Source organism: Heterodontus francisci, chromosome 5, assembly GCF_036365525.1.
Source record: "Heterodontus francisci isolate sHetFra1 chromosome 5, sHetFra1.hap1, whole genome shotgun sequence".
NCBI classification, from domain to species: Eukaryota; Metazoa; Chordata; class Chondrichthyes; order Heterodontiformes; family Heterodontidae; genus Heterodontus; species Heterodontus francisci.
In genome coordinates, this window is record NC_090375.1 from 106921434 (window position 1) to 106946368 (window position 24935).

At 44.8% G+C, this 24935-nt stretch overlaps 1 protein-coding gene across 5 annotated transcripts in view; it reads left to right on the plus strand.

Moving 5' to 3' along the window:
- Window positions 1–24935, plus strand: part of LOC137369990 (NSFL1 cofactor p47-like) — a 61448-nt gene that overhangs the window by 7183 nt on the left and 29330 nt on the right. For 2 of the 5 annotated variants that reach the window (XM_068031874.1, XM_068031876.1), the window contains exons 2-3: window positions 18009–18102; window positions 19950–20047. The exons of 1 other annotated variant lie outside the window; for it this stretch is intronic. In XM_068031874.1, the coding sequence (XP_067887975.1) occupies window positions 20010–20047 (38 nt within the window). In that variant the 5' untranslated portion in view covers window positions 18009–18102; window positions 19950–20009. Of the gene's footprint in view, window positions 1–5656; window positions 5810–18008; window positions 18103–19949; window positions 20048–24935 lie in introns of those variants that run through there. 2 more of the 5 variants (XM_068031875.1, XM_068031872.1) reach the window with 2 other exon arrangements.

The window sequence follows — 24935 nt, forward strand, 5'->3', positions numbered from 1 at the left end:
CACTTTTGAACTACAAGAAAGCCCCCAGCGATTTAACATCCGCAGCACTTAAAGCAGCCAGAAGTACTGCACAAAGAACAGCTAGGCGTTGCGCAAACGACTACTGGCAACACCTATGCAGTCATATTCAGCTGGCCTCAGACACTGGAAACATCAGAGGAATGTATGATGGCATGAAGAGAGCTCTTGGGCCAACCATCAAGAAGATCACCCCCCTCAAATCTAAATCGGGGGACATAATCACTGACCAACGCAAACAGATGGACCGCTGGGTTGAGCACTACCTAGAACTGTACTCCAGGGAGAATGCTGTCACTGAGACTGCCCTCAATGCAGCCCAGCCTCTACCAGTCATGGATGAGCTGGACATACAGCCAACCAAATCGGAACTCAGTGATGCCATTGATTCCCTAGCCAGCGGAAAAGCCCCTGGGAAGGACAGCATTACCCCTGAAATAATCAAGAGTGCCAAGCCTGCTATACTCTCAGCACTACATGAACTGCTATGCCTATGCTGGGACGAGGGAGCAGTACCCCAGGACATGCGCGATGCCAACATCATCACCCTCTATAAAAACAAAGGTGACCGCGGTGACTGCAACAACTACCGTGGAATCTCCCTGCTCAGCATAGTGGGGAAAGTCTTTGCTCGAGTCGCTCTGAACAGGCTCCAGAAGCTGGCCGAGCGCGTCTACCCTGAGGCACAGTGTGGCTTTCGTGCAGAGAGATCGACTATTGACATGCTGTTCTCCCTTCGTCAGATACAGGAGAAATGCCGTGAACAACAGATGCCCCTCTACATTGCTTTCATTGATCTCACCAAAGCCTTTGACCTCGTCAGCAGACGTGGTCTCTTCAGACTACTAGAAAAGATCGGATGTCCACCAAAGCTACTAAGTATCATCACCTCATTCCATGACAATATGAAAGGCACAATTCAACATGGTGGCTCCTCATCAGAGCCCTTTCCTATCCTGAGTGGTGTGAAACAGGGCTGTGTTCTCGCACCCACACTTTTTGGGATTTTCTTCTCCCTGCTGCTTTCACATGCGTTCAAATCCTCTGAAGAAGGAATTTTCCTCCACACAAGATCAGGGGGCAGGTTGTTCAACCTTGCCCGTCTAAGAGCGAAGTCCAAAGTACGGAAAGTCCTCATCAGAGAACTCCTCTTTGCTGACGATGCTGCTTTAACATCTCACACTGAAGAATGCCTGCAGAGTCTCATCGACAGGTTTGCGTCTGCCTGCAATGAATTTGGCCTAACCATCAGCCTCAAGAAAACGAACATCATGGGGCAGGATGTCAGAAATGCTCCATCCATCAATATTGGCGACCACGCTCTGGAAGTGGTTCAAGAGTTCACCTACCTAGGCTCAACTATCACCAGTAACCTGTCTCTAGATGCAGAAATCAACAAGCGCATGGGTAAGGCTTCCACTGCTATGTCCAGACTGGCCAAGAGAGTGTGGGAAAATGGCGCACTGACACGGAACACAAAAGTCCGAGTGTATCAGGCCTGTGTCCTCAGTACCTTGCTCTACGGCAGCGAGGCCTGGACAACGTATGCCAGCCAAGAGCGACGCCTCAATTCATTCCATCTTCGCTGCCTTCGGAGAATACTTGGCATCAGGTGGCAGGACTATATCTCCAACACAGAAGTCCTTGAAGCGGCCAACACCCCCAGCTTATACACACTACTGAGTCAGCGGCGCTTGAGATGGCTTGGCCATGTGAGCCGCATGGAAGATGGCAGGATCCCCAAAGACACATTGTACAGCGAGCTCGCCACTGGTATCAGACCCACCGGCCGTCCATGTCTCCGTTATAAAGACGTCTGCAAACGTGACATGAAATCGTGTGACATTGATCACAAGTCGTGGGAGTCAGTTGCCAGCATTCGCCAGAGCTGGCGGGCAGCCATAAAGACAGGGCTAAATTGTGGTGAGTCGAAGAGACTTAGTAGTTGGCAGGAAAAAAGACAGAGGCGCAAGGGGAGAGCCAACTGTGCAACAGCCCCAACAAACAAATTTCTCTGCAGCACCTGTGGAAGAGCCTGTCACTCCAGAATTGGCCTTTATAGCCACTCCAGGCGCTGCTTCACAAACCACTGACCACCTCCAGGCGCGTATCCATTGTCTCTCGAGATAAGGAGGCCCAAAAGAAGAAGTATACTTTGCTTGTCCTGACACATTTATCTTCTCCTTGTATTTGACACCTTGGGGAGCATTTTATCCTGCCTCCGGGGGGTCTCTGCATCCAGAAAAGCGATGCAGAGATCCCCGCGTCGTCTCTTTCCAGAAGGCCCGCCAAATCTAGCATCAATCAGGCACTTAAATGGACAGTGGCAGGCCTTCCACCGGGTCAAGGACCCCATTGCTGGAAGTCTCACTCTTGGAGAGCTGCTGGCCAATCAGAGGCCAGCAGCTGCAGCAACACCACAGATGGTGGTCGTTGCAGGATGAGCACCTACCAGAGGCCGAGGAACATTGCTGGAACCAGCCCTCGGGAAGATCAGGGTGGAGGGGTCTCACTCCGTGGGAGTTGCAGGGGAGGTGCGTTGGCAGCAAGAGCAGGGGGATAGCTCTCAGCAGGCCCCTCGTTCAAGCATTAAGTGCCTTTAAATGAGGCCCGCAGCCAGGAAGCAGCCCACACGGTTTCCATGCCATCCTTCCTGTGTGGCGACAGGGCCGCCTGCCACACAACTAATTGCGGCTGCGGCGGGAAAAGGCCCTTAATTGGGGGTTAATTGCCCAGTTATGGGTCTCAATTGGTGGTGGGGCAGGAAGGCTGTTCATGGGCCTTCCTGCCTCGGACTAAATTTTGGCAGAGGCGGGCTGGTGGCGGGAATGCCCTCTCCGCCACCATCCCGCCCACCTTCTCCTTTGTTATCTCTTGCCCCACCCCTGCTTTACTTGTTTGTAATCTTTCACATTTCTAATATTTGCCAGTTCTGAAGAAGGGTCACTGACCTGAAACGTTAACTCCACTTCTCTCTCCACAGATGCTGCCAGACCTGCTGAGTATTTCCAGCATTTCTTGTTTTTATTGGCCAACCTTTTCGTGTGCGGGGGCATATTACAATTTTTGCCTTACATGGGCTGGTGAGACAATATAAAGGTATTAAAAAAAATTATCTTACTGTAAACAAAACAAAAACAAATGTTCATTTTTGTGAAGAAGCTTTAAATGAGAAGATTAATTTATTGACTTACTTTCTCAGCACTATGTTGGACACTGATTTCGGGCGATACCTGCCAATTCTTGCTTGACCGGTAGTCACTGTTTGCCCACACACTACTTGTAGCGGAGCATTCTGAATAGATGGCTCTCGCTCTCTTTCTCCCGTGTCTCCTCCCCCCCGGCGTTGTGTTCCCCCCTCTCTGCCGCCGGTTGTGAAACAATTGCTCTATTTTTTTTAAATGCTGATCTGAAAGAAGACGACAGTAGAAAATTTCTCATCTCTGAAATATATCCCCGTGCCGGATCCTGGCTCACGGGCCGTCTGATGGGCAACCCTGACTTATCACTTGCGCTTTTAATGTACAAGCCCCATCATTTTCCGGTGTGTTTACTGGCTATCATGTAAGTACCCAAACTGCACACAGTTCCAGAGAATACTAAGTCTCTCAGCGAGATACAAGTATAGTAAAGCTTTTGGAGGAGCAGGGCAACTTGGACAGCAACTTTCTGGTTGCCACTTTTAACTACACACGTGATCGGTATAAGTTGCTGTCGGTTTTACTGACCGGAATTTTGCCCTTGGCGGACGGGAGCCGTCCACCAAATGAAAAGTCGGTGGCGATCCCGCCCCTGCTGGGCCTGGGGATTCAGTCAGATTTTTGGTCCCCAGGCCTTTAACTGGGTTTAGGCAGGACTTCAACCTCATTGAGGCAGGAATTCCTGCCTAATGGACCTCCAGCCAAAATGTGGGTCGGCAGTTCTTAGTCCAGCAGCGCCACCGGGAGCAGTGGCCACTGCTGGGACTGAACCCAGCTCCCACAAAAAGAGGAAGGATGGCCCCAATTCGTAGGTGAGTTTTTGGGGCCTCGCCGGGGGTGATTGGTTGGGCCCCGGTGAGGCAAGGGGGATAGATTGGGGGGGATAGGGGGCATGCTGTGCGATGGGGCACTAAGGGCGGCCTTCCATTGGGCACAGAGTGCCTGACTAGGAGGGCTCTCCCCACCCCACTCCCCCCTGCCCCCCCACCACCGCCCTGGCCGTCAGAAAACCGCCTGCTTTTGTCAGGTGGTTTTTCTCAGGCCTGGGCCGTCTGGCCCTGTGTCGGTGGGCAGTGGCCGTTAACTGACCGCTTAAGGGCCTCGATAGGCCTGGGGAAAGCGGGCTGCTTTCACCGTCGCCACCCCATGTAAAATGGAGGCGGGAACGGGTTAGGAAGGGCCCCCCGAGCCTCCCACTCCATTCCCATTTTCCTCACCCACCCCCTGGCCCCCAAAACCACCACCATCTCACTCTTTGGATGGGACATAAAATTTCAGCCACTGTTGTTGTGGTGCTAACCTCACTGTTATTTTTCCTGCAAAAGTTGTGTCACTTGGTCCAGAGCATGCTGGTGTAATTTAGTTCCCATTTTAATTATACATTTTGTTCATATTTTAATATTTCTGTTCTAAATTCCTATTTATAAACAATGTAAATGGTCACGTTTTATTTGCACTCTTCTGCTCGGGGTGGAATTTCTTTTGCAGTTTCCATTATAAATATGAACATAAGGATTTTAAGTAGAATAGCTGACATGAAATATAAGCTGATGTAAAATTTTTGATATAAATAGTAATGTCAGTGTTTTGGAAAATCTGTTTATATTAGACTAATTCCCAAGTAGTATAACCTGAGTTAGGAAACCGTACTTCGATATATACACACATACATACAAATTAGGAGCAGGAGTGGGCCACTCAGCCCCTCAAGCCTGCTCTGTCATTCAACAAGATCATGGCTGATCTGATTGTCACCTTGACTCCACATTCCTGCCTACCCCAATAACCTTTCACCCACTTGCTTATCAAGAATCTATTTACCTCTGCCTTAAAAATATTTAAAGACTCTGCTTCCACTGCCTTTTGAGGAAGAGAGTTCCAAAGATTCACAACCCTCTGAAAGAAAATATTTCTCCTCATCTTGGTCTTAAATGGGCGATCCCTTATTTTTAGATAGTGGTCCCTAGTTCTAGATTTTTCCACAAAGGGAAACATCCTTTCCGCATCCACTCTGTCGAGACCCCTCAGGATCTCATATGCTTCAATCAAGTCACCTCTTACTTAACTGGGAGCAGAGCAGAGCGGCGGCTGGCAGACCTATGTGGTACCTGATCCGGAGCAGTAGCACACTCCCTGTGTCTCTCAGTGCGCGCTGAGACTCGAAAAGAGGAAAAAAACTTAGTGACATCATGGGAATTCTGCAAGGTGATTGGTTGGGTAAGTAACAGCTGTTAGTGTATTTATATTTAAACGTGGCTGCAGGAATGGTGTAGGAGGGAGGGCTTCCAGTTCTTGGATAATTGGACTGCATTCTGGGGAAGATGGGACCTGTTCAAACAGGACGGGCTGCATCTGAACCAGAGGGGCACCAATATCCTGGGAGGGAGGTTTGCTAGTACTGTTCGGGAGGGTTTAAACTAGTTTGGGAGGGGGATGGGAACCGGACTTGTAATCCAGGGACCAGTGGGTCCACTCAGAAAGACAAAGAGTGTAGTGAGGTATTGGGGAAGGTAGCACTGTCGCAGAGGACAGATGGGCACGGAGAAGGGTTAAAGTGCGTATACTTCAACGCAAGAAGCATCAGGAATAAGGTGAGTGAATTGAAGGCGTGGATGGGCACTTGGGACTACGATGTTGTGGCCATCACTGAAACGTGGATAGGTGAGGGGGAGGAATGGTTTTTGGAGGTACCTGGTTATAGATGTTTTCATAAGATTAGGAATGGTGGTAAAAGAGGTGGGGGGGTGGCATTGTTAGTTAGAAATAGTGTAACAACTGCTGAAAGAATTTTCGAGGAGGATCTGCCGACTGAGGCACTGTGGGTTGAGGTCAGGAACAGGAAAGGAGCAGTCACCTTGATGGGAGTTTTCTATAGGCCCCCCAATAGCAGCAGGGAGGTGGAAGAGCAGATTGGGAAACAGATTTTGGAAAGGAGCAGAAGTCACAGGGTAGTAATTATGGGGGATTTCAACTTCCCAAATATTGATTGGCAACTCTTTAGATCGAATAGTTTGGATGGGGTAGTGTTTGTGCAGTATGTCCAGGAAGCTTTTCTGACTCAGTATGTAGACTGCCCGACCAGAGGGGAGGCAATATTGGATTTGGTACTAGGTAATGAACCAGGGCAAGTGATAGAGCTGTTGGTGGGCGAGCACTTTGGAGATAGTGATCACAATTCTGTAGCATTCACTGTGGTAATGGAGAGGGATAGGTATGTGCAACAGGGCAAGGTTTACAATTGGGGGAAGGGTAGATATGATGCTGTCAGGCAGGAACTGAGGAGCATAAGTTGGGAGCATATGCTGGCAGGGAAGGGCACGGTCGAAATGTGGAACTTTTTCAAGGAGCAGATAGTAGGGGCCATTGATAAGCATGTCCCTGTCAGACAGGGAAGGGATGGTCATGTGAGGGAACCGTGGTTGACAAGAGAGGTTGAGAGTCTTGTTAGGAAGAAGAAGGATGCGTATATAAAGTTGAGGAAAAAGGGCACAGGCATAGCTCTGGAGGGATACAAGATGGCCAGGAAGGATCTGAAGAAAGGGATTAGGAGAGCTAAGAGAGGGCATGAAAAATGCTTGGCGGGTAGGATAAAAGAAAACCCCAAGGCCTTTTACGCGTATGTCAGAAATATGAGGATGACTAGGGGGACCGTAGGTCCGGTCAAGGACAATAGCGGGAGACTGTGTGTTGAGCCGGAAGAGATATGTGAGGTTTTGAATGAGTACTTCTCTTCGGTATTTACGAATGAGAAGGGGTGTATTACTGAAGAGGACGGTGGGAAGCAGACTGGTAAGCTCGAGGAAGTGCTCGTTAGGAGGGAAGATGTGTTGGGGTTTTTGAATAACTTGAAGATAGACAAGTCTCCCGGGCCTGACGGGGTATATCCAAGGATGTTATGGGAAGCAAGGGATGAAATTGCAGAGCCGCTGGCAATGATCTTTTCATCTTCTCTGCTGACGGGGGTGGTACCAGGTGATTGGAGGGTGGCAAATGTTGTGCCCCTGTTCAAGAAAGGGAATAGGAACAACCCTGGGAATTACAGGCCAGTTAGTCTTACTTCGGTGGTAGGCAAGTTGATGGAAAAGGTGCTGAGGGATAGGATTTCTGAGCATCTGGAAAGACACTGCTTGATTCGGGACAGTCAGCACGGTTTTGTGAGGGGTAGGTCTTGCCTCACAAGCCTGATTGAATTCTTTGAGCAGGTGACCAAGCAAGTGGATGAGGGTAAACCAGTGGATGTGGTGTACATGGATTTTAGTAAGGCATTTGATAAGGTCCCCCATGGTAGACTTATGGAGAAAGTCAGGAGGCATGGGATAGTGGGGAATGTGGCCAGTTGGATTAAGAATTGGCTAACTGATAGAAGGCAGAGAGTGGTCTTAGATGGTAAATACTCAGCCTGGAGCCCAGTTACCAGTGGCGTGCCGCAGGGATCAGTTCTGGGTCCTCTCCTGTTTGTGATTTTTATTAACGACTTGGATGAGGAAGTCGAAGGGTGGGTCAGTAAATTTGCAGATGATACAAAGGTTGGTGGAGTTGTGGATACCGAGGAGGGCTATTGTCGTCTGCAAAGGGACTTGGATAGGTTGCAGTGCTGGGCTGAAAAGTGGCAGATGGAGTTTAACCCTGAAAAGTGTGAGGTCGTCCATTTTGGAAGGACAAACATGAATGCAAAATACTGGGTTAACGGTAGGGTTCTTGGGCATGTGGAGGAGCAGAGAGACCTTGGGGTCTATGTGCATAGATCATTGAAAGTTGCAACTCAAGTGGATAGGGCTGTGAAGAAGGCATATGGGGTGTTAGCGTTCATTAGCAGAGGGATTGAATTTAAGAGCCGTGAGGTGATGATGCAGCTGTACAGGACCTTGGTAAGGCCTCATTTGGAGTACTGTGTGCAGTTCTGGTCGCCTCATTTTAGGAAGGATGTGGAAGCCTTGGAGAGGGTGCAGAGGAGATTTACCAGGATGTTGCCTGGAATGGAGAATAAGTCTTACGAGGAAAGGCTGAACATTCTAGGCCTCTTCTCATTAGAACGGAGAAGGATGAGGGGTGACATGATAGAGGTTTATAAGATGATCAGGGGAATAGATAGGGTAGACAGTCAGAAACTTTTTCCCCGGGTGGAGCAAAGCGTTACAAGGGGTCATAAATTTAAGGTGAAGGGTGGGAGATATAAGGGGGATGTCAGGGGAAGGTTCTTTACCCAGAGAGTGGTCGAGGCATGGAATGCCTTGCCCGGGGAAGTTGTTGAGTCAGAAACTTTAGGGACTTTCAAAAGGCTTTTGGATAGGTATATGGATAAAGGAGAATGATGGGGTATAGATTAAATTGTCCTTGACAGAGGACAAAGGATCGGCACAACATTGTGGGCCGAAGGGCCTGTTCTGTGCTGTATGTTCTATGTTCTATGTTCTATGTTAAATTTCTTAAAAAGGGGAAAGTTTTTTTTTAAAAACCTCAAGTGATCAGGTGAGTAGCACTACTTAAAATAGAGTAATTTATTAAGGACTTTATGTTGTAGTGGGTAATGTTTGGAGTAGAACAAGACCCCTAGTGTAATTAGTATTTTTTAAAGGGTGTAACTAAATTAATTTAAAGGTAAGTCATGGCAGGAGAGCTCAGCCCCGTGGTATGCTCCTTCTGCACTATGTGGGAAATCAGGGATGCTTCCAGTGTCCCTGACAACCATGTGTGCAGTAAGTGTATCCATCTGCAGCTACTGACTACCCGCATTACGGAGCTAGAGCTGCAGGTGGGTTCACTATGGAGCATCCGTGATGCTGAGGACGTCGTGGATTGCATGTTTAGAGTGTCACACCGCAGGTAATGGCAGCACAGGCAGAAAAGGGATGGGTGACCACCAGACGGAGTAGTAGGAGCAGGCAGGTAGTACAGGAGTCTCCTGTGGCCATCCCCCTCTCAAACAGATATACTGCTTTGAATACTGTTGGGGAGGGGGGTGACCTCCCAGAGGAAAGCAGCAACACCAAGGATGGCTCTGCTGCACAGCAGGGGTGAAAAAGGAGTGGAAGAGCTATAGTGATAGGGGATTCTATCGTAAGGGCTACAGATAGGCGTTTCTGTGGCCGCAAACGTGACTCCAGGATGGTATGTTGCCTCCCTGGTGCTAGGATCAAGGATGTCACGGAGCGGCTGCAGGACATTCTGAAGGGGAAGGGTGAGCAGCCAGAGGTCGTAGTACCCGTTGGTACCAACGACATAGGTAGAAAAAGGGATGAGGTCCTGCAACAAGAATTTAGGGAGCTAGGTAGCAGATTAAAAAGCAGGACTTCTAAGGTTGTAATCTCTGGGTTACTCCTGGTGCCATGTGCTAGTGAGTTTCGAAATAGGAGGATAGAGCAGTTGAATGTGTCGCTGATGAGATGGTGCAGGAGGGAGGGCTTTAGTTTCCTGGATCACTGGGTCTGTTTCTGGCAAAGGTGGGATCTGTACAAATTGGACGGGTTGCACCTTGCTGGGAAATTTGCTAGTTCTGTTGCGGGGGGGTGGGGGTTTACACTAATTTGGCAGGGGGATGGGATACAGAGTGGAGGTACAGTAGGGGGTAATATAGAACAGAAAGTGAGTCTGCCTGGAAGGCAGAGCAGATGTCGACCTGGTAAGGCACAAGGGAAAAATGCAAGGTTGGATTGCATCTATTTCAATGCAAGGAGTCATACTAGTAAGGCAGATGAATTGAGGGCGTTGATTAGCACATGGGAATATGCTGTTATTGCTATCACAGAGACATGGTTGAGGGAGGGACTGGCAGCTCAATATTCCAGGGTATAGAATCTTCAAGCGCGACAGGGGAGGGGATAGAAGAGGAGGTGGCATTGCACTGTTGATCAAGGAGTCAACTACTGCAGTAAGGAGTGTTGACATCTTAGAAGGTTCCTCAAATGAGGCCATTTGGGTAAAACTTACAAACAAAAAGGGGGCAATCACTTGGCTGGGTGTCTACTACAGGCCTCCAAACAGTCAGGAAGAGATAGAGGAGCAGATATGTAGGCAAATCTCAGAGATGTGAAAATAATATGTAAAAATAGTACAGGATTTCAACTTCCCCAATATTAACTGGGATAGTCTTAGTGCAAAAGGCTTAAAAGGGGTGGAATTCTTAAAATGCATACAGGAGAGCTTTTTGAGCCAGTATGTAGAAAGTCCCACAAGGGAAGGGGCAGTACTGGACCTAATCCTAGGGAATGAAGCTGGTTGAGTGGTAGAAGTGTCAGTGGGGGGAGTATTTCGGGGATAGTGACCATAACTCTGTAAGATTTAAGGTAGTTGTGGAAAAGGACAAAGATGGACCAGAAATAAAAGTACTGAATTGGGGGAAGGCTGATTTCAATATGATAAAACAGGATCTGGCCAAAGTGAACTGGGAGCAGCTACTTGTAGGAAAGTCTACATCAGACCCGTGGGAGTCATTCAAAGAGGAAATAGTGAGAGTCCAGAGCCAACATGTACCCGTTAAGGTGAAGGGTAGGACTAACAGGCCCAGGGAACCCTGGATGTCAAGGGATGTAGAGCATTGGATCAGGAAAAAAAGGAGGCTTACGGCAGATCCCAAGCGCTGAAAACAGCGGAGGCACTAGAGCAGTATAGAAAGTGTAGGGTGCCACTTAAAAAAGTAATTAGGAGAGCGAAAAGGGGGCATGAAAAGACACTGGTGGGCAAGATAAAGGAAAATCCCAAGGCATTTTATAAGTACATTAAGGGTAAGAGGATAACCAGGGAAAGTGTAGGGACCAATGTGGCAATCTTTGTGTGGAGCCGGAGGACATTGGTGAGGTTTTAAATGATTACTTTTCATTGGTGTTCACTCTGGAGAAGGTCGATGTAGGTGTAGAGGTCAGGGTGGGGTATTGTGATATACTTGAACAAATCAGCATTGAAAGGGAGGAAATATTAGCTGTTTTAGCGGGCTTAAAAGTGGATAAATCCTCAGGCCCAGATGAGATGCAACCCAGGCTGTTATGTGAGGCAAGGGGCTTTGACACAAATTTTCAAATCCTCTCTGGCCACAGGAGACGTACCAGAGGACTGGAAGACAGTGAATGTGGTACCATTATTCAAGAAGGGTAGTAGGGATAAACCAGGTAATTACAGGCCGGTGAGTCTAACATCAGTGGTTGGGAAAATGTTGGAAAAAATTCTGAGGGACAGGATTAATCTCCACTTGGAGAGGCAGGGATTAATCAGGGATAGTTAGCATGGCTTTGTCAGGGGGAGATCGTGTCAAACTAACTTGATTGAATTTTTCGAGGAGGTGACTAGATGTGTCGATGAGGGTAAAGCAGTTGATGTAGTTTACATGGATTTCAGTAAGGCTTTTGATAAGGTCCCGCATGGGAGATTGGTTAAGAAGGTAAGGGCCCATGGGATCCAGGGCAATTTGGCAAATTACATTCCAAAATTGGCTTAGTGGCAGGAGGCGCAGAGGGTAATGCTCGAGGGCTGTTTTTGCGATTGGAAGCCTGTGACCTGTGGTGTACCACAGGGATCAGTGCTGGGACCCTTGCTGTTTGTAGTGTACATTAATGATTTAAACGCGAATATAGGAGGTATGATCAGTAAGTTCGTAGATGACACGAAAGCTGGTGGTGGTGTAAATAGTGCGAAGGAAATCCTTAGATTACAGGGAGATATAGATGGCTGGTAAGATGGGCAGAGCAGTGGCAAATGGAAGTTAATCCTGAGAAGTGTGAGGTAATGCATTTTGGGGCGACTAACAAGGCAAGGGAATACACAGTGGATGGTAGGACCCTCGGAAGTGCAGAAAGTCAGAGGGATCTTGGTGTACTTGTCTATGGATCACTGAAGGCAGCAGTACAGGTAGATAAGGTGGTTAGGAAGGCATATGGGATACTTGCCTTTATTAGCCGAGGCATAGAATATAAGAGCAGGGAGGTTATGATGGAGCTATATAAAACGCTAGTTAGGCCGCAGCTGGAGTACTGTGTACAGTTCTGGTCACCACACTATAGGAAGGATGTGATTGCACTGGAGAGGGTGCAGAGGAGATTCACCAGGACGTTGCCTGGGCTGGAGCATTTAAACTATGAAGAGAGACTGAAAAGGCTAGAGTTGTTTTCCTTGGAGCAGAGAAGGCTGAGGGGGGACATGCTTGAGGTGTGCAAGATTATGAGGGGCATTGATAGGTTAGATAGGAGGAAACTTTTTCCCTTAGTGGAGGAGTCAAGAACCAGGGGGCATAGATTTAGAGTAAGGGGTAGGAGGTTTAGGGGAGATTTGAGGAAACATTTTTTCACCCAGAGGGTGGTTGGAATCTGGAACGCGTTGCCTGAAGAGGTGGTGGAGGCAGGAACCCTCACAACATTTAAGAAGTATTTAGATGACCACTTGAAACGCCATAGCATACAGGGCTATGGGCCAAGTGCAGGAATATGGGATTAGAATAGTTGGGTGCTGTATGGCTGGCACAGACACGATGGGCCGAAGGGCCTGTTTCTGTGCTGTATAACTCTATGACTTACTGGCCAAAACTCCAGCAGATACAAGCCTGTCCAACCTTTCCTCATAAGACAACTGGCCCATTCCAGGTATTAGTCTAGTAAACCTTCTCTGAACTGCTTCCAATGCATTTACATCCTTCCTTAAATAAGGAGACCATACTCCAGATGTGGTCTCACCAATGCCCTGTATGACTGAAGCATAGCCTCCATACTTTGGTATTCAATTCCCCTCACAATGAACAATAACATTCTATTAACTTTACTAATTACTTGCTGAACCTGCATACGACTCATGCACTTTTGCGACTCATGCACTAGTACACCGACATCCTTCAGCATCTCCGAGCGCTGCAATATCTCACCATTTAGATACTATGCTTTTTTATTCTTCCTGTCAAAGTGGACAATTTCATATTTTCACACATTACACTCCATTTGCCAGATCTTTGCCCACGTACTTAACCTATCTATATCCCTTTGTAGCCTCCTTATGTCCTCTTCACGACTTCACTTTCCTACCTAACTTTGTGTCATCAGCAAATTTAGCAACCATACCTTCGGTCCCTTCATCCAAGTCATTTATATAAATTGTAAAAAGTTTAGGCCCCAGCACTGATCCCTGTGGCACACCACTCATTACATCTTGCCAACCAGAAAATGATCCATTTATGCCTACTTTCTGTTTCCTGTTAGCTAGCCAATCTTCTATCCATGCCAATATGTTACCCCCTAGACCATGAGCTTTTATTTTCTGCAATAACCTTTTGATGTGGCACCTTATCAAATGCCTTCTGGAAATCTAATTACAATACATCTACCTGTTCCCCTTTACCCACAGCACATGTAACTCCCTCAAAGAACTCCAATAAATTGGTTAAACATGATTTCCCTTTCACAAAACCACATTGACTATGCCTGATTACCTTGAATATTTCTAAGTGACCTGATATAATGTCCTTAATAATAGCTTCTAACATTTTCCCCGAGACAGATGTTCAGCTAAATGGCTTTTAGTTTCCTGTTTTCTGTCTCCCTTTTTGAATACAGGAGTTACATTTGCTATTTTCCAATTTAATGGAACCTTCCTCGAATCTAGGGAATTTTGGAAACTTAAAACCGATGCATCAGCTCTCTCACTAGCCACTTTTAGGACCCTACGATGAAGTCCATCAGGACCCGGGGACTTGTCAGCCCGCAGCTCCAACAATTTGCTCAGTACCACTTCCCTGGTGATTGTAATTTTCTTGAGTTTCTCCCTCATTTCTATTATTACAATTGCATTATTATTGCATTAATCCAATTAATGGACTTTAAATAAAAGCTGCAAACTGCACAATAATGTCTTCTATTTCAGTACAGACTAGAAAGGCTTATAACTTCAGTGTTTAATCCATGTGTGAGCAGAGGATGCTGTTAATACATTATCTATGGATAAAATTTGGAATACTAAATAAAACATGAATCCACTGTATATTTTTTAATTTGGAGATTCAGCATTTAACATTGCTTATAAATATAGATGTGGTTTTCAGGCTGTTGTGATGTTTGGTATGGAAACTACATCAAGTGAATAAATTTATAGCTCTTTGAACTGAGAGTCATAGAGTTCTGTGCTGTATAACTCTATGACTCCAAGTTAAAAGAGATATAAATTTATTCACTCATTGAATATATGTGAAACAAGTAACCAATGTACAGAAGAAGGGAAATGTGACAAAAATGTTTCATAGACTCATTCAAAACTGTGAACCTGACTGAATACAATAAAAACTGCATTGTATCTACATTCATTTGATTGCTTTTCTTTTAAGTGCACTGGTATGTCTCTGTGTGCCTTTTCCCTTCCCTTTAGTTATCTAAAGTCCAAGGATGTGGATAAACAAGTTTTATTTGCCCACAGAAGGAGTTTCACCAATGCTAAATAAACATACTAGGTGGTAGACTTTTATAGGGAAAGCCAAACACCCAAAACTTAAGTATGAAACTAACTTAAATTTTTTCTTCTTCACCAGTCCTCTCTGCAATTGTAAGAGCTCCTGCTCTGATATCTTAAGTTTGTGACTTTCAATCTAGATTATCTCTCTTCGAATGTTGGTACAATTCTTCCAGAAATTTCCTCGAACCTAACCCTAGCAAAACTGTCATTATCACACACTGTCAAAAGCTCACCCTTGAATTTACTGTGCCTTCTAACTACCGCCCAATTTTCACTCCCCCTTGTCCAAAATCCTTGAGCATGCCATCACGTCCCAACTATGTCCTTATCTTTCCCAGAACTGCTATTTTAATTCCTTTAGCTTTGCCTGTCCACAGCATAGAGGTTACCTTGGTGAAAGTCACCAATGACATCATCTGTGACTATGATTCATTAATTCTTCCTGTTCCTCTTGAACTTTTTCCAGCATTGGACATGATCAATCATGTTTATCACTTCTCCTCTATGATCAACCTCAATGAGACTTCTCCTGCATTGATCCATTCCAATTTGTTGCAATACATTTCCAGCATTGATTTTTCTCATTGCTGCATTGTTGTCTCTAGCATTTCCTATGAATACTGCTCCTTTACATGATGTCTCTTGATGACTTCATTTGTAGACACGAAGTTGCCTTCCATGTGTATACAGATTACACCCAGCTAAAAACTATGCCCTTAGCTTCAATTGCATTCTCCTCTTTGCTTCGATCTGATTGAGAAAGCATACAGCTTGCAAACTCAGCATTCTGACAGAGACAGTTCTGAGTTTCAAACTCCATATCCTGTCCATTACCAAGATTGTTTTTCCACCTCTGCAGCATTACCTAGCACCACCCCATGTTAGCCTCTCTGCCTCTGAAACACTTAAGTCTCCAGATGAAAAAGGGAGACTTCTCCAGTGGCTTCCTTACTGCGACTGTCCATAAATTCCAAATTTCCCAACATTCTGCCACCTGCATTCTGTGCTGCACTAAACCTCATTTGAGTTTCACCTCCATCCTCATTGCTCCACGTTGGCTACCTGCCCACAGTGGATTGAATGCAAAATCCTCATTTTCATCTCTACAGTTATCTCCTGCTTTATGTCCATTGCTATGACCTCTTGGTTCCTACCAGGGAAAGAGTAGGTAGGACCCATTAGGGATCAAGGGGAAAATCTGTGGGTGGAGCCAGAGGACATTGGTAGGGTGTTGAACAAATACTTCACATCTGTCTTCCCCCAAGAGAATGAGGATGCAGATATGGAACTCGGAGAGAGAGACTGTGAGGTTCTTGAGCAAATTGTCATAGGGAGTGACAAGGTATTGGAGGTTTTGGCAGGCTTAAAAGTGGACAAATCTCCAGGTCCGGACGATTTGTGTCCCAGGATGCTGTGGGAAGCGAGGGTGGAGATTGCAGGGGCTCTGACCCAAATTTTTAATTCCTCTCTGGCCACGGGGGAGGTGCCAGAGGACTGGAGAACAGCTAATGTGGTCCCACTATTTAAGAAAGGTTGTAGAGATAAGCTAGGGAACTACAGACCAGTGAGTCTCACGTCACTGGTAGGGAAACTATTGGAGGAAATTCTGAAGGAGAGAATCTATCTCCACTTGGAGAGGCAAAATTTGATTAGGAATAGTCAGCATAGCTTTGTCAGAGGGAGGTCATGCCTAACAAATTTGATTGAATTTTTTGAGCATGTGACCAGGTGTGTAGTTGAGGGTAGTGCAGTTGATGTAGTTTACATGGATTTCAGCAAAGTATTTGACAAGGTCCCACATGGGAGACTTATCAAGAAAGCAAATGCACATGGGATACAGGGTAACTTGATAAGGTGGATTCAAAATTGGCTTAGCTGTAGGAGACAGAGAGTGATGACAGGCGGCTGTTTTAGTGACTGGAAGCCAGTGTCCAGTGGCGTACCACAGGGATCTGTGCTGGGTCCCCTATTGTTTGTCATTTATATAAATGACGTAGATGACTATTTGAGGGGTAGGATCAGTAAGTTCGCGGATGACACAAAGATTGGCCGAGTGTTTAACAGTGAGGTGGAGTGTCTTGGGTTACAGGAAGATATAGACGGGATGGTCAAATGGGCAGAAAAGTGGCAGATGGAATTTCACCCTGAAAAATGTGAGGTGATCCACTTTGGAAGGAGTAATGTGACACGGAAGTATTCAATGAATGGCCTGACACTGGGAAGTTCTGAGGAAACTGTTGTGTTTATCCATAGATCTCTGAAGGCAGAAGGGCTGGTTAAAAGGGTGGTGAAAAAGGCATATGGGACACTTGCCTTTATCAATCAAGGCATAGATTACAAAAGCAGGGAGGTCATGTTGGAGTTGTACAGAACTTTGGTAAGGCCACAGCAGGAGTACTGTGTGCAATTCTGGTTGCCACATTATAGGAAGGATGTGATTTCACTGGAGGGGGTGCAGAGGCGATTCACCAGGATGTTGCCTGGGATGAAACATTTAAGCTGTGAAGAGAGGTTGGATAGGCTTGGGTTGTTCTTGCTGGAGCAGAGAAGACTGAGGGGTGACCTGATCGAGGTGTACAAGATTATGAGGGGCATGGACAGGGTGGATAGGGAGCAGCTGTTCCCCTTAGTTGAAAGGTCAGTTACGAGGGGACATAAGTTTAAGGTGAGGGGCAGGAAGTTTAAGGGGGATTTGAGGAAGAACTTTTTTACCGAGAGGGTGGTGACGGTCTGGAATGCACTGTCTGGGAGGCTGGTAGAGGCAGGTTGCCTCACATCCTTTAAAAAGTACCTGGATGAGCACTTGGCACGTCATAACATTCAAGGCTATGGGCCAAGTGCTGGCAAATGGGATTAGGTAGGCAGGTCAGATGTCTTTAATGCATCGGTGCAGACTCGATGGGCCGAATGGCCTCTTCTGCACTGTATTCTGTGACTCCTATGCATCTTCTGCTCTCTTTCATGTTTAATGGCAAACTTTTCAGCTGCCCTCAGTCCAACTCAATGGAAATCCCTCCCAAATCTTTTGCCCTCTCTATCTCAATCCCCACTTTTAAATGCCTTCTCAAAGCACATCTCTGCAACCAAGCTTTTGGTTACCTTTCTACAAAGGTTTGGTGCCTGCTTTTTTTTTCATTGTGAATGTCTTGGGGCAATTTCTATGTTAAGCTGCTGATAGAAATTTGACTTCACAATTTAGTTTTCTGCTTTCTTTGATAGAGTAGTTACAGGAATCACTTCAGTAAGTCATAAAAGCCATCGTAAAATGCTTAAAATTTTGTGTCATGGCTGAAACCTGGGATTGGTGAAGGTAATAATAATGGCTTAATATTTCATCATCTGTGTTATAAGGCTTTCTTTCATCTACCTTTTTAGCTCGATGGGAAATGCTTCAATGGCAAAATGAGAAATCAGGAAAATTCTTCTAAGAAGTTATACTAATATAAATACTGTGGAGGATCAAGTAAAAGTAAGAAAACACAGCAAAGTTAATATTTATTGTTGAAGAGCTGACTGCAGATTTTTATTTTTGCCCTTGCTTTGTAATTTTTGTTATTTCATTCTCCAGTGAATTTTTCTAATGTGAATTTGAGATGTCAGGGACGTCTATGTTGGAATTTATTTTCAACTAATTGTTATTGCACTTCAGATTAGCTCCTTCCATGTGAAGCATTTTCAGACATTTCTGGGAGACATAAGGCAATATAAATACAACAGAACTGCGTGGTATCTAACAAAAGTTTAAGGCATTGTTTGACAGACATACATTTGTATGCGTCAAAAGATGAGATTTCCTAATACTTAAGCTTTTTACCTTAGTGTTTCTGTGACTGAATCTGACATTTTTAGAAAAATTGCAGGAGCTGATTGTAGACTGAAGACAAAGGTGACTTCTTGAACTTGGCATATTTTTAAAGCTGTTACTGTTCTTGCTATCAACTTGCTCGATGTAGTGTCCTACTAGATCTGATATGCTTGAAAAAAAAAACCATGGACAGATCCCTGGCTAAGCATGCAGGTAGATGACCTGCTGTAAAACCTCTGCCAATACAGTTGCATATCTGAAATGTACAAGAGTATAGCAAGGCATTTGCCTCCTTGTTTCCCCTTCCCCTGTCCATCATCCCTAGAGGATCTAACCAAATTGTAAATATGCTATTTAGGAAATCATAACCATCAACTAGGTGATAGGTTTTTGATGCTAAAACCAGAATGAGAACCAGAAAAGAAAAGGGAGGTGGGAGGAAGCTTCACAAAGTTTAACCATTCTGTATGTTCCAAATGTGGCTTGAGACGTACGCACATACATGCGATCATATGAATTAGGATCAGGTGGAGGCCACTCGGCCCCACTCCGCCATTCAGTAAGTCATGGCTGAACTGATTACTCCACATTCCTGCATACCCCCGATAACCTTTCACCCCCTTGCTTATCAAGAATCTAACGATCTCTGCCTTAAAAATATTCAAAGTCTCTACTTCTACCACCTTTTGAGGAAGAGACGTCCAAAGACTCTCATCCTACGAGAGAAAAAATTTCTCCTCATCTCTGTCTTAAATGAGCGACTCCTTATTTTTAAACAGTGACCCCTGGTTCTAGATTCGCCCTCAAAAGGGAAACATCCTTTCCACATCCACCCTGTCGATACCCCTCAGGACTTTTATATGTTTCAATCAAGTCACCTCTTACTCTTCTAAATTCCAGCGGATACAAGCCTAGCCTGTCCAATGTTTCCTCATAAGACAGCCCGCCCATTTCAGATATTAGTCTAGTAAACCTTCTCTGAACTGCTTCCAATGCATTTACATCCTTCTTTAAATAAGGAGACCAATACTGTACACTGTACTCCAGATATGGTCTCACCAAAGATTGACTATTTTTATCTTTTGAATTTTTCAATTTTTTCACCAACTTCAAACATCATAATTTTAAAGTCTAAGATATAGTTAAGCAAAATGGTTCACCTCATAATGTAAATGTTTATTTTTAAACATTATCCAATTTGAACATAAACATTTTTGTGATATTCAAGCTTTTTTTAAGGTGTATGGTTAGAACGAGATTTAAAAAGAACCATATGCATCTGAATTTAAATTTGCTGTTTATCATTTACTGCAACTTTGGGATGTATTTTTAGAGAGGATTTTTCAATTTTGTGCGGATTTCCGATTTTGTATAAGGAACCTGAATGCGCAATTTTCAGGTATATTCTGTCTGTTGATTTCAGCAAAATCTATTTGCACCATGCTGTTTAGAGGTTAGCAGGTTTTGAAGCACCTTTCTGGATAATAATTTTTGTCTTTTTTCTAATGTAGCTAGCTGTGGCTAATTTTTATGACAATGAAGGTGGTGATCAACTGGTTCAAGACACTCGAATGTTTAGTAATACTAAGTGCAGACCTGCGGTTCATAGGTAAGAAATATCAGAAGTACTTTGAGGTATACCCGGCTTTCTTTAAAACTTCTGTGTTATGAATTTTAGTTAGCAGCTTTTGCAGTCATTTGTTGGTTTGAGTTTTCTAAGTTTATTGCAACAGTCGAATCTGTTCCTACATTTGTAATTACAAGCCCTCATTAGATGGTTCAAACAGTAGATTCTCATTCTGAAAAGAGAAGCTGTCCAGATTTGAATGATACCTAGCTGTAAGTAATTTTTTTTTGTTGAGTCTGGGAAAGAAAATGGCCCAAACACCAATTTGGTAGTTCAGTTATAGCTACTGCACTACGAAACATGCTTATAGCACTTTAGACCACATTTTTTCCTGTGTTTCGTAAAGTGGTTCTCGGCCTATTCAAATCTATCAATTTTGTGAGACCTTTTATCCTCACAGTTGTTAATACATTAAAAAAAATGCCCATTCATTGGATGAATCACACTGCAAAAACATAATATTGCATTTTGTCTTGGATAAATGTGTGACCTCTTTTGTGCTTTCAGATGAGCAATATAAAATAGAGGATTTTTTTAATGCAGATTCATTAAAATTATGTAGTGTTTCCTGATTTAAGTAGGAAGTTCGTTTAGTATAGTAAGTTCTATACTTACTTTACTGGGTAGCCTCCCCACATGGCAGAGGGACCTCCCCACCCCCGCCACTGGTTACATGCCAGTGGCGACGGGATGAGGTCCTTAAGTGGCCATTAATTGGCCTCTGGGCGCGAACGCCATTCTCAACCTTCCCCGCCCCGACTTCATTGCGGGAGTCGGGAAGATGATGGGCACTCCAACCCCTCCCGTCCCACATTCCCTCTCGATTCTACGAACCCCCACCACCGCCTCCCAGCCCACTCCCAAGCGGGGAATTAAATTGCGCCCACCATGTTTATAGAAGTAGCAACTTTAAAAATCTTGTGTCAGGAGCAACATGCCAAAGCTGCATTATGCTTATTTGCAATATTTTGTTAAACTTTATATCGCTAAGAATAATTTACAACCTGCAGAAATGGGATTCCACAGTTTCAGTTGTTCCCTTTCTGAGCCGAAGAGGCTGAGTGGCATTGCAGGAACATAAATCTTGTTATTAAAAATGTACTTGCACTAAGTACCAGCTTCTGCATCAAGCTTAATTGGTAATTACTGCACAAATGCATCATTGTCTTGAAACACGTGGTGAAGTTGATGGTAAGCTGCTATTTTCACGAGGCTAATGGCAATTCTCAACACACTTCCTCACAGCAAATAGCTGTACAGTTTACATACGAATAACAGTGCCTGCATTAAACATGCTGGGGGGAATTTTATGTCACCCCAATGAGCCAGATGGTGGTGGGATAGAGATGTGTAAAATGGAGTGGTAGGTCTTGCCGACCTGCTCCCGCCTCTGCCCCCTTTACGTAGGGCGGGGTGGGGGCAAAAAACGGGCCACCTGCCCCAAGCCAATCATGGCCCTTAAGTGGCCATGTAACGGCCACTTAAGGGCCTTCACCTGCCTCCACACTGATTTTACGTGTGGCAAGCAGGCGTCCTGGAGCCGGGAAAGGCCGCCGAGTAAAAGCTGGCGGCCTCTCAGTGCCCTGGGGGTGGGCCTTGAAAATCGGGCACAGGGTGCCCGATCGAGGGCCGCCCCTGCTTCCCCAACCACCCCCAGGACCCAACACGCCCATCTTCCGCCCCGCCCCCAAACGACCGCCCTTGCCCCACTGGGGCCCGACTGATTACCCCCGCCGAGGCAACCCAAACTTACCTGGACTCCATGTCCTCGGCTGGGCTGCAGTCCCAGCAGTGGCCACCGATCCCATTGGCACTGCTGGGACTAAGAGCTGCTGGCCCGCTGATTGGCTGGCAGCTCAATGAGGTGGGACTTCCTCCCTCAAGCAAGTGGAAGTCCCGCCTCATAAGGCCATAGAGTTGTACAGCATGGATATAGGCCCTTTGGCCCACCGTGTCCGTGCCGGCCATCAAGCCTATCTATTCAAATCCCATTTTCCAGCACTTGGCCTGCAGCCTTGTATGCGATGGTGTTTCAAGTGCTCATATAAATACTTTTATTTATTTATTTTTATTAATTTAGAGATACAGCACTGAAACAGGCCCTTCGGCCCACCGAGTCTGTGCCGACCAACAACCACCCATTTATACTAACTCTACAGTAATTCCATATTCCCTACCACCTACCTACACTAGGGGAAATTTACAATGGCCAATTTACCTACCACCTGCAAGTCTTTGGCTGTGGGAGGAAACCGGAGCACCTGGTGGAAACCCACGGGGGTCACAGGGAGAACTTGCAAACTCCGCACAGGCAGTACCCAGAATTGAACCCAGGTCCCTGGAGCTGAGAGGCTGTGGTGCTAACCACTGTGCCGCCCAACTTCTTAAATGTTGTGAGGGTTCCTGCCTCTACCACCCCTTCAGGCAGTATGTTCCAGATTCCAACCTGGAGTCGGTGGCCAGCTCCCATCTGCCCAACGTAAAATCCAGCCCACTGTTTCTTTGCCAGCAAATTCTGGCCTTTTTTATTTCATGTACACAAGTTAGTGTATTGTTTATCACAACTTGCTTCAGTGAGGGGAAAATCAGGGAGCATCCTAATATCCTTGTTGATTGGGATATCTGTATTAGGAATTACCTTGCTTACTTGAGATTTTTAACCTTTTGATTACTGGAGTGATTTTAGCACTCGTCGTTTTAAGCAGGTGGGTGAATGTGAGTGCATCCTTGATGTAACACATGTAAAATACTTTGTTTCTTGATCTACGTAGCCTATACTGAAACAATCAGTAACGGTATAGCTAGTCTTGTTTGGATAGGTTTTTGTCCTTCCTATTTTAATTGCTTCGTTCAGTAGTTCAGTATTGTCATTTTAGAAGTGCCAACACCCTGTGCTGTCGGTGACCTGATGGTTTCAGTAGCACTTTCCATTTATGCAAGATATAAACCCGAGGGTTAATTTCTATTCGTGCCATTTAAAAGACAGTTTTCCAATATCTATCCAAGGTCTGGATTGCATATGTATCAGAGTGAGTAATGAGGCTTAAATCTAATAGAGGGGTTTGGATGATGTCCAAAGCTGTAAGAATGATGATCTATGACTTCCTTCTACTCAAAAAAAAAAATCAAATAGATTTTATATTCCCTGATTATTCAAGGGACATTTTAATTCCATCTTTGGCTGTATATGGCCACTGTTTGTTGATGCCTTCCATACTCCTGACATAGTTATCTTGAGGTTATGGTATATCAGCTACTACATAGTAGTAACTTCTTGTGCGCACTGCTCATGTACAACTTAATCAATTATACATTCGTGCTTGGCAAACTTGCAATGATTCTTCAGTGTGGTCTTAATCCATCCATTAGGTAGACAGTCATGGCCATTTGAGTCTGCCATGACACACATGACCAGTTGTAAAATACAACAAAACTACAACTGTGATCTTCATAATTATAATTTTAAAAACACAAATGTACAGGTGTGATTGAAAGATTAATCTGATTAAGGATTCAGGTGAATTATGCAAACAGTTGAGACTTCACTGAATGTGACTATCAGTGTCCATCAGATTACTGTCTTGGAATCACACTCATGCACCCAGAAATTTTCCTCAGGACTTTACTGAGTTTTTATACATTAAAAATATTCTAAAGTTCTTGAATACAGTAAATATTTAGCTTTGTTTGGTTTGCTAATCCTTAAGAAATTGTAACAAAACTTACCTTTTGCTTGAAAGTGAGAAAACTTTCGAGTACTTGAAGCACAGACTTGTTTTTGCATATAATGATAGAAATTACAATACAGTAACAGGCCATTTGACCCTACCAATTTCTCCTCCACGCAAGCTGTAATTCCAATCCCATGTGCCCGCACTCTTTTCATATCCATTTATTCCAATTTTCTTTAACCACCTATCCAACCTGTTTTTAAAAATTGACATGGCATATGCTTCAATCATTAACTCTGATAATGCATTTCATATCTTCACAATCCTCTGTGTAAAAACAAAAGTTTATCCTGTTCTCTGTCTTGAATCTCTTGATAATTTTTGATTATCTAGTCTCAAGCTTTTCAGTTTTTCTCATGTTCCAGTGAATGGCCTTAAGATGTTTTTCCGTTATAACTGCTTCATAAATGTAACATTTTGTAAACTAACCCAAAAACCCAGTTGGTTTCATTTCCTTTGGAGTTGTATGTATGTAGGAACATAGCAAAGTACAAGAATGCAAAAAATTCTGCTGCCTATCTGGCCAATCTTAATAATCAATACTCATCAATCACCCACTCCCTCAAATATCAATCTGATTTTTCCTTAAACATTTCCTTGTTATCTGCCTTCAATGCCTTCCTGGACTGTGCATTGCACATGTTCATCACTCAGTTTGAAATAGGTCAATCTAAACAGTATATGCATATGGAATTAGTGTAGGATTAGTATAGGTGGGTGGTTGATGGTCAGCACAGACTCGGTGGGCCGAAGGGCCTGTTTCAGTGCTGTATCTCTAAACATGCATCTTCCCTTTTCTAAGCTTGAGACAGTGTTGCCTGGTTTTGGTGTTTGTGGTAATCTTGAATATATTATCAGGATTTTGTATCTCTTCTCCAGAGTAAACAATCCCGAACTCTTCAACTGCACGCAAAAGTTCAGATTTTTTACGCTAGTTATCAAGTTATCAGTTTGGTTGCTATTTTCTGCACTCCTCCCAATGCCTGGATATCCTTGGTATAGTAAGGCGACCAGAATTCTACACAGGACTGCATGTGTGGTTGTATCAGTTCCTTGTCCAGACTTCTTACCCCCTTCAGGGATTTCTGCTTATTTCCTCTAGCTATACATCCCGAACTCACTTAGCTTTCCTTCCTGCT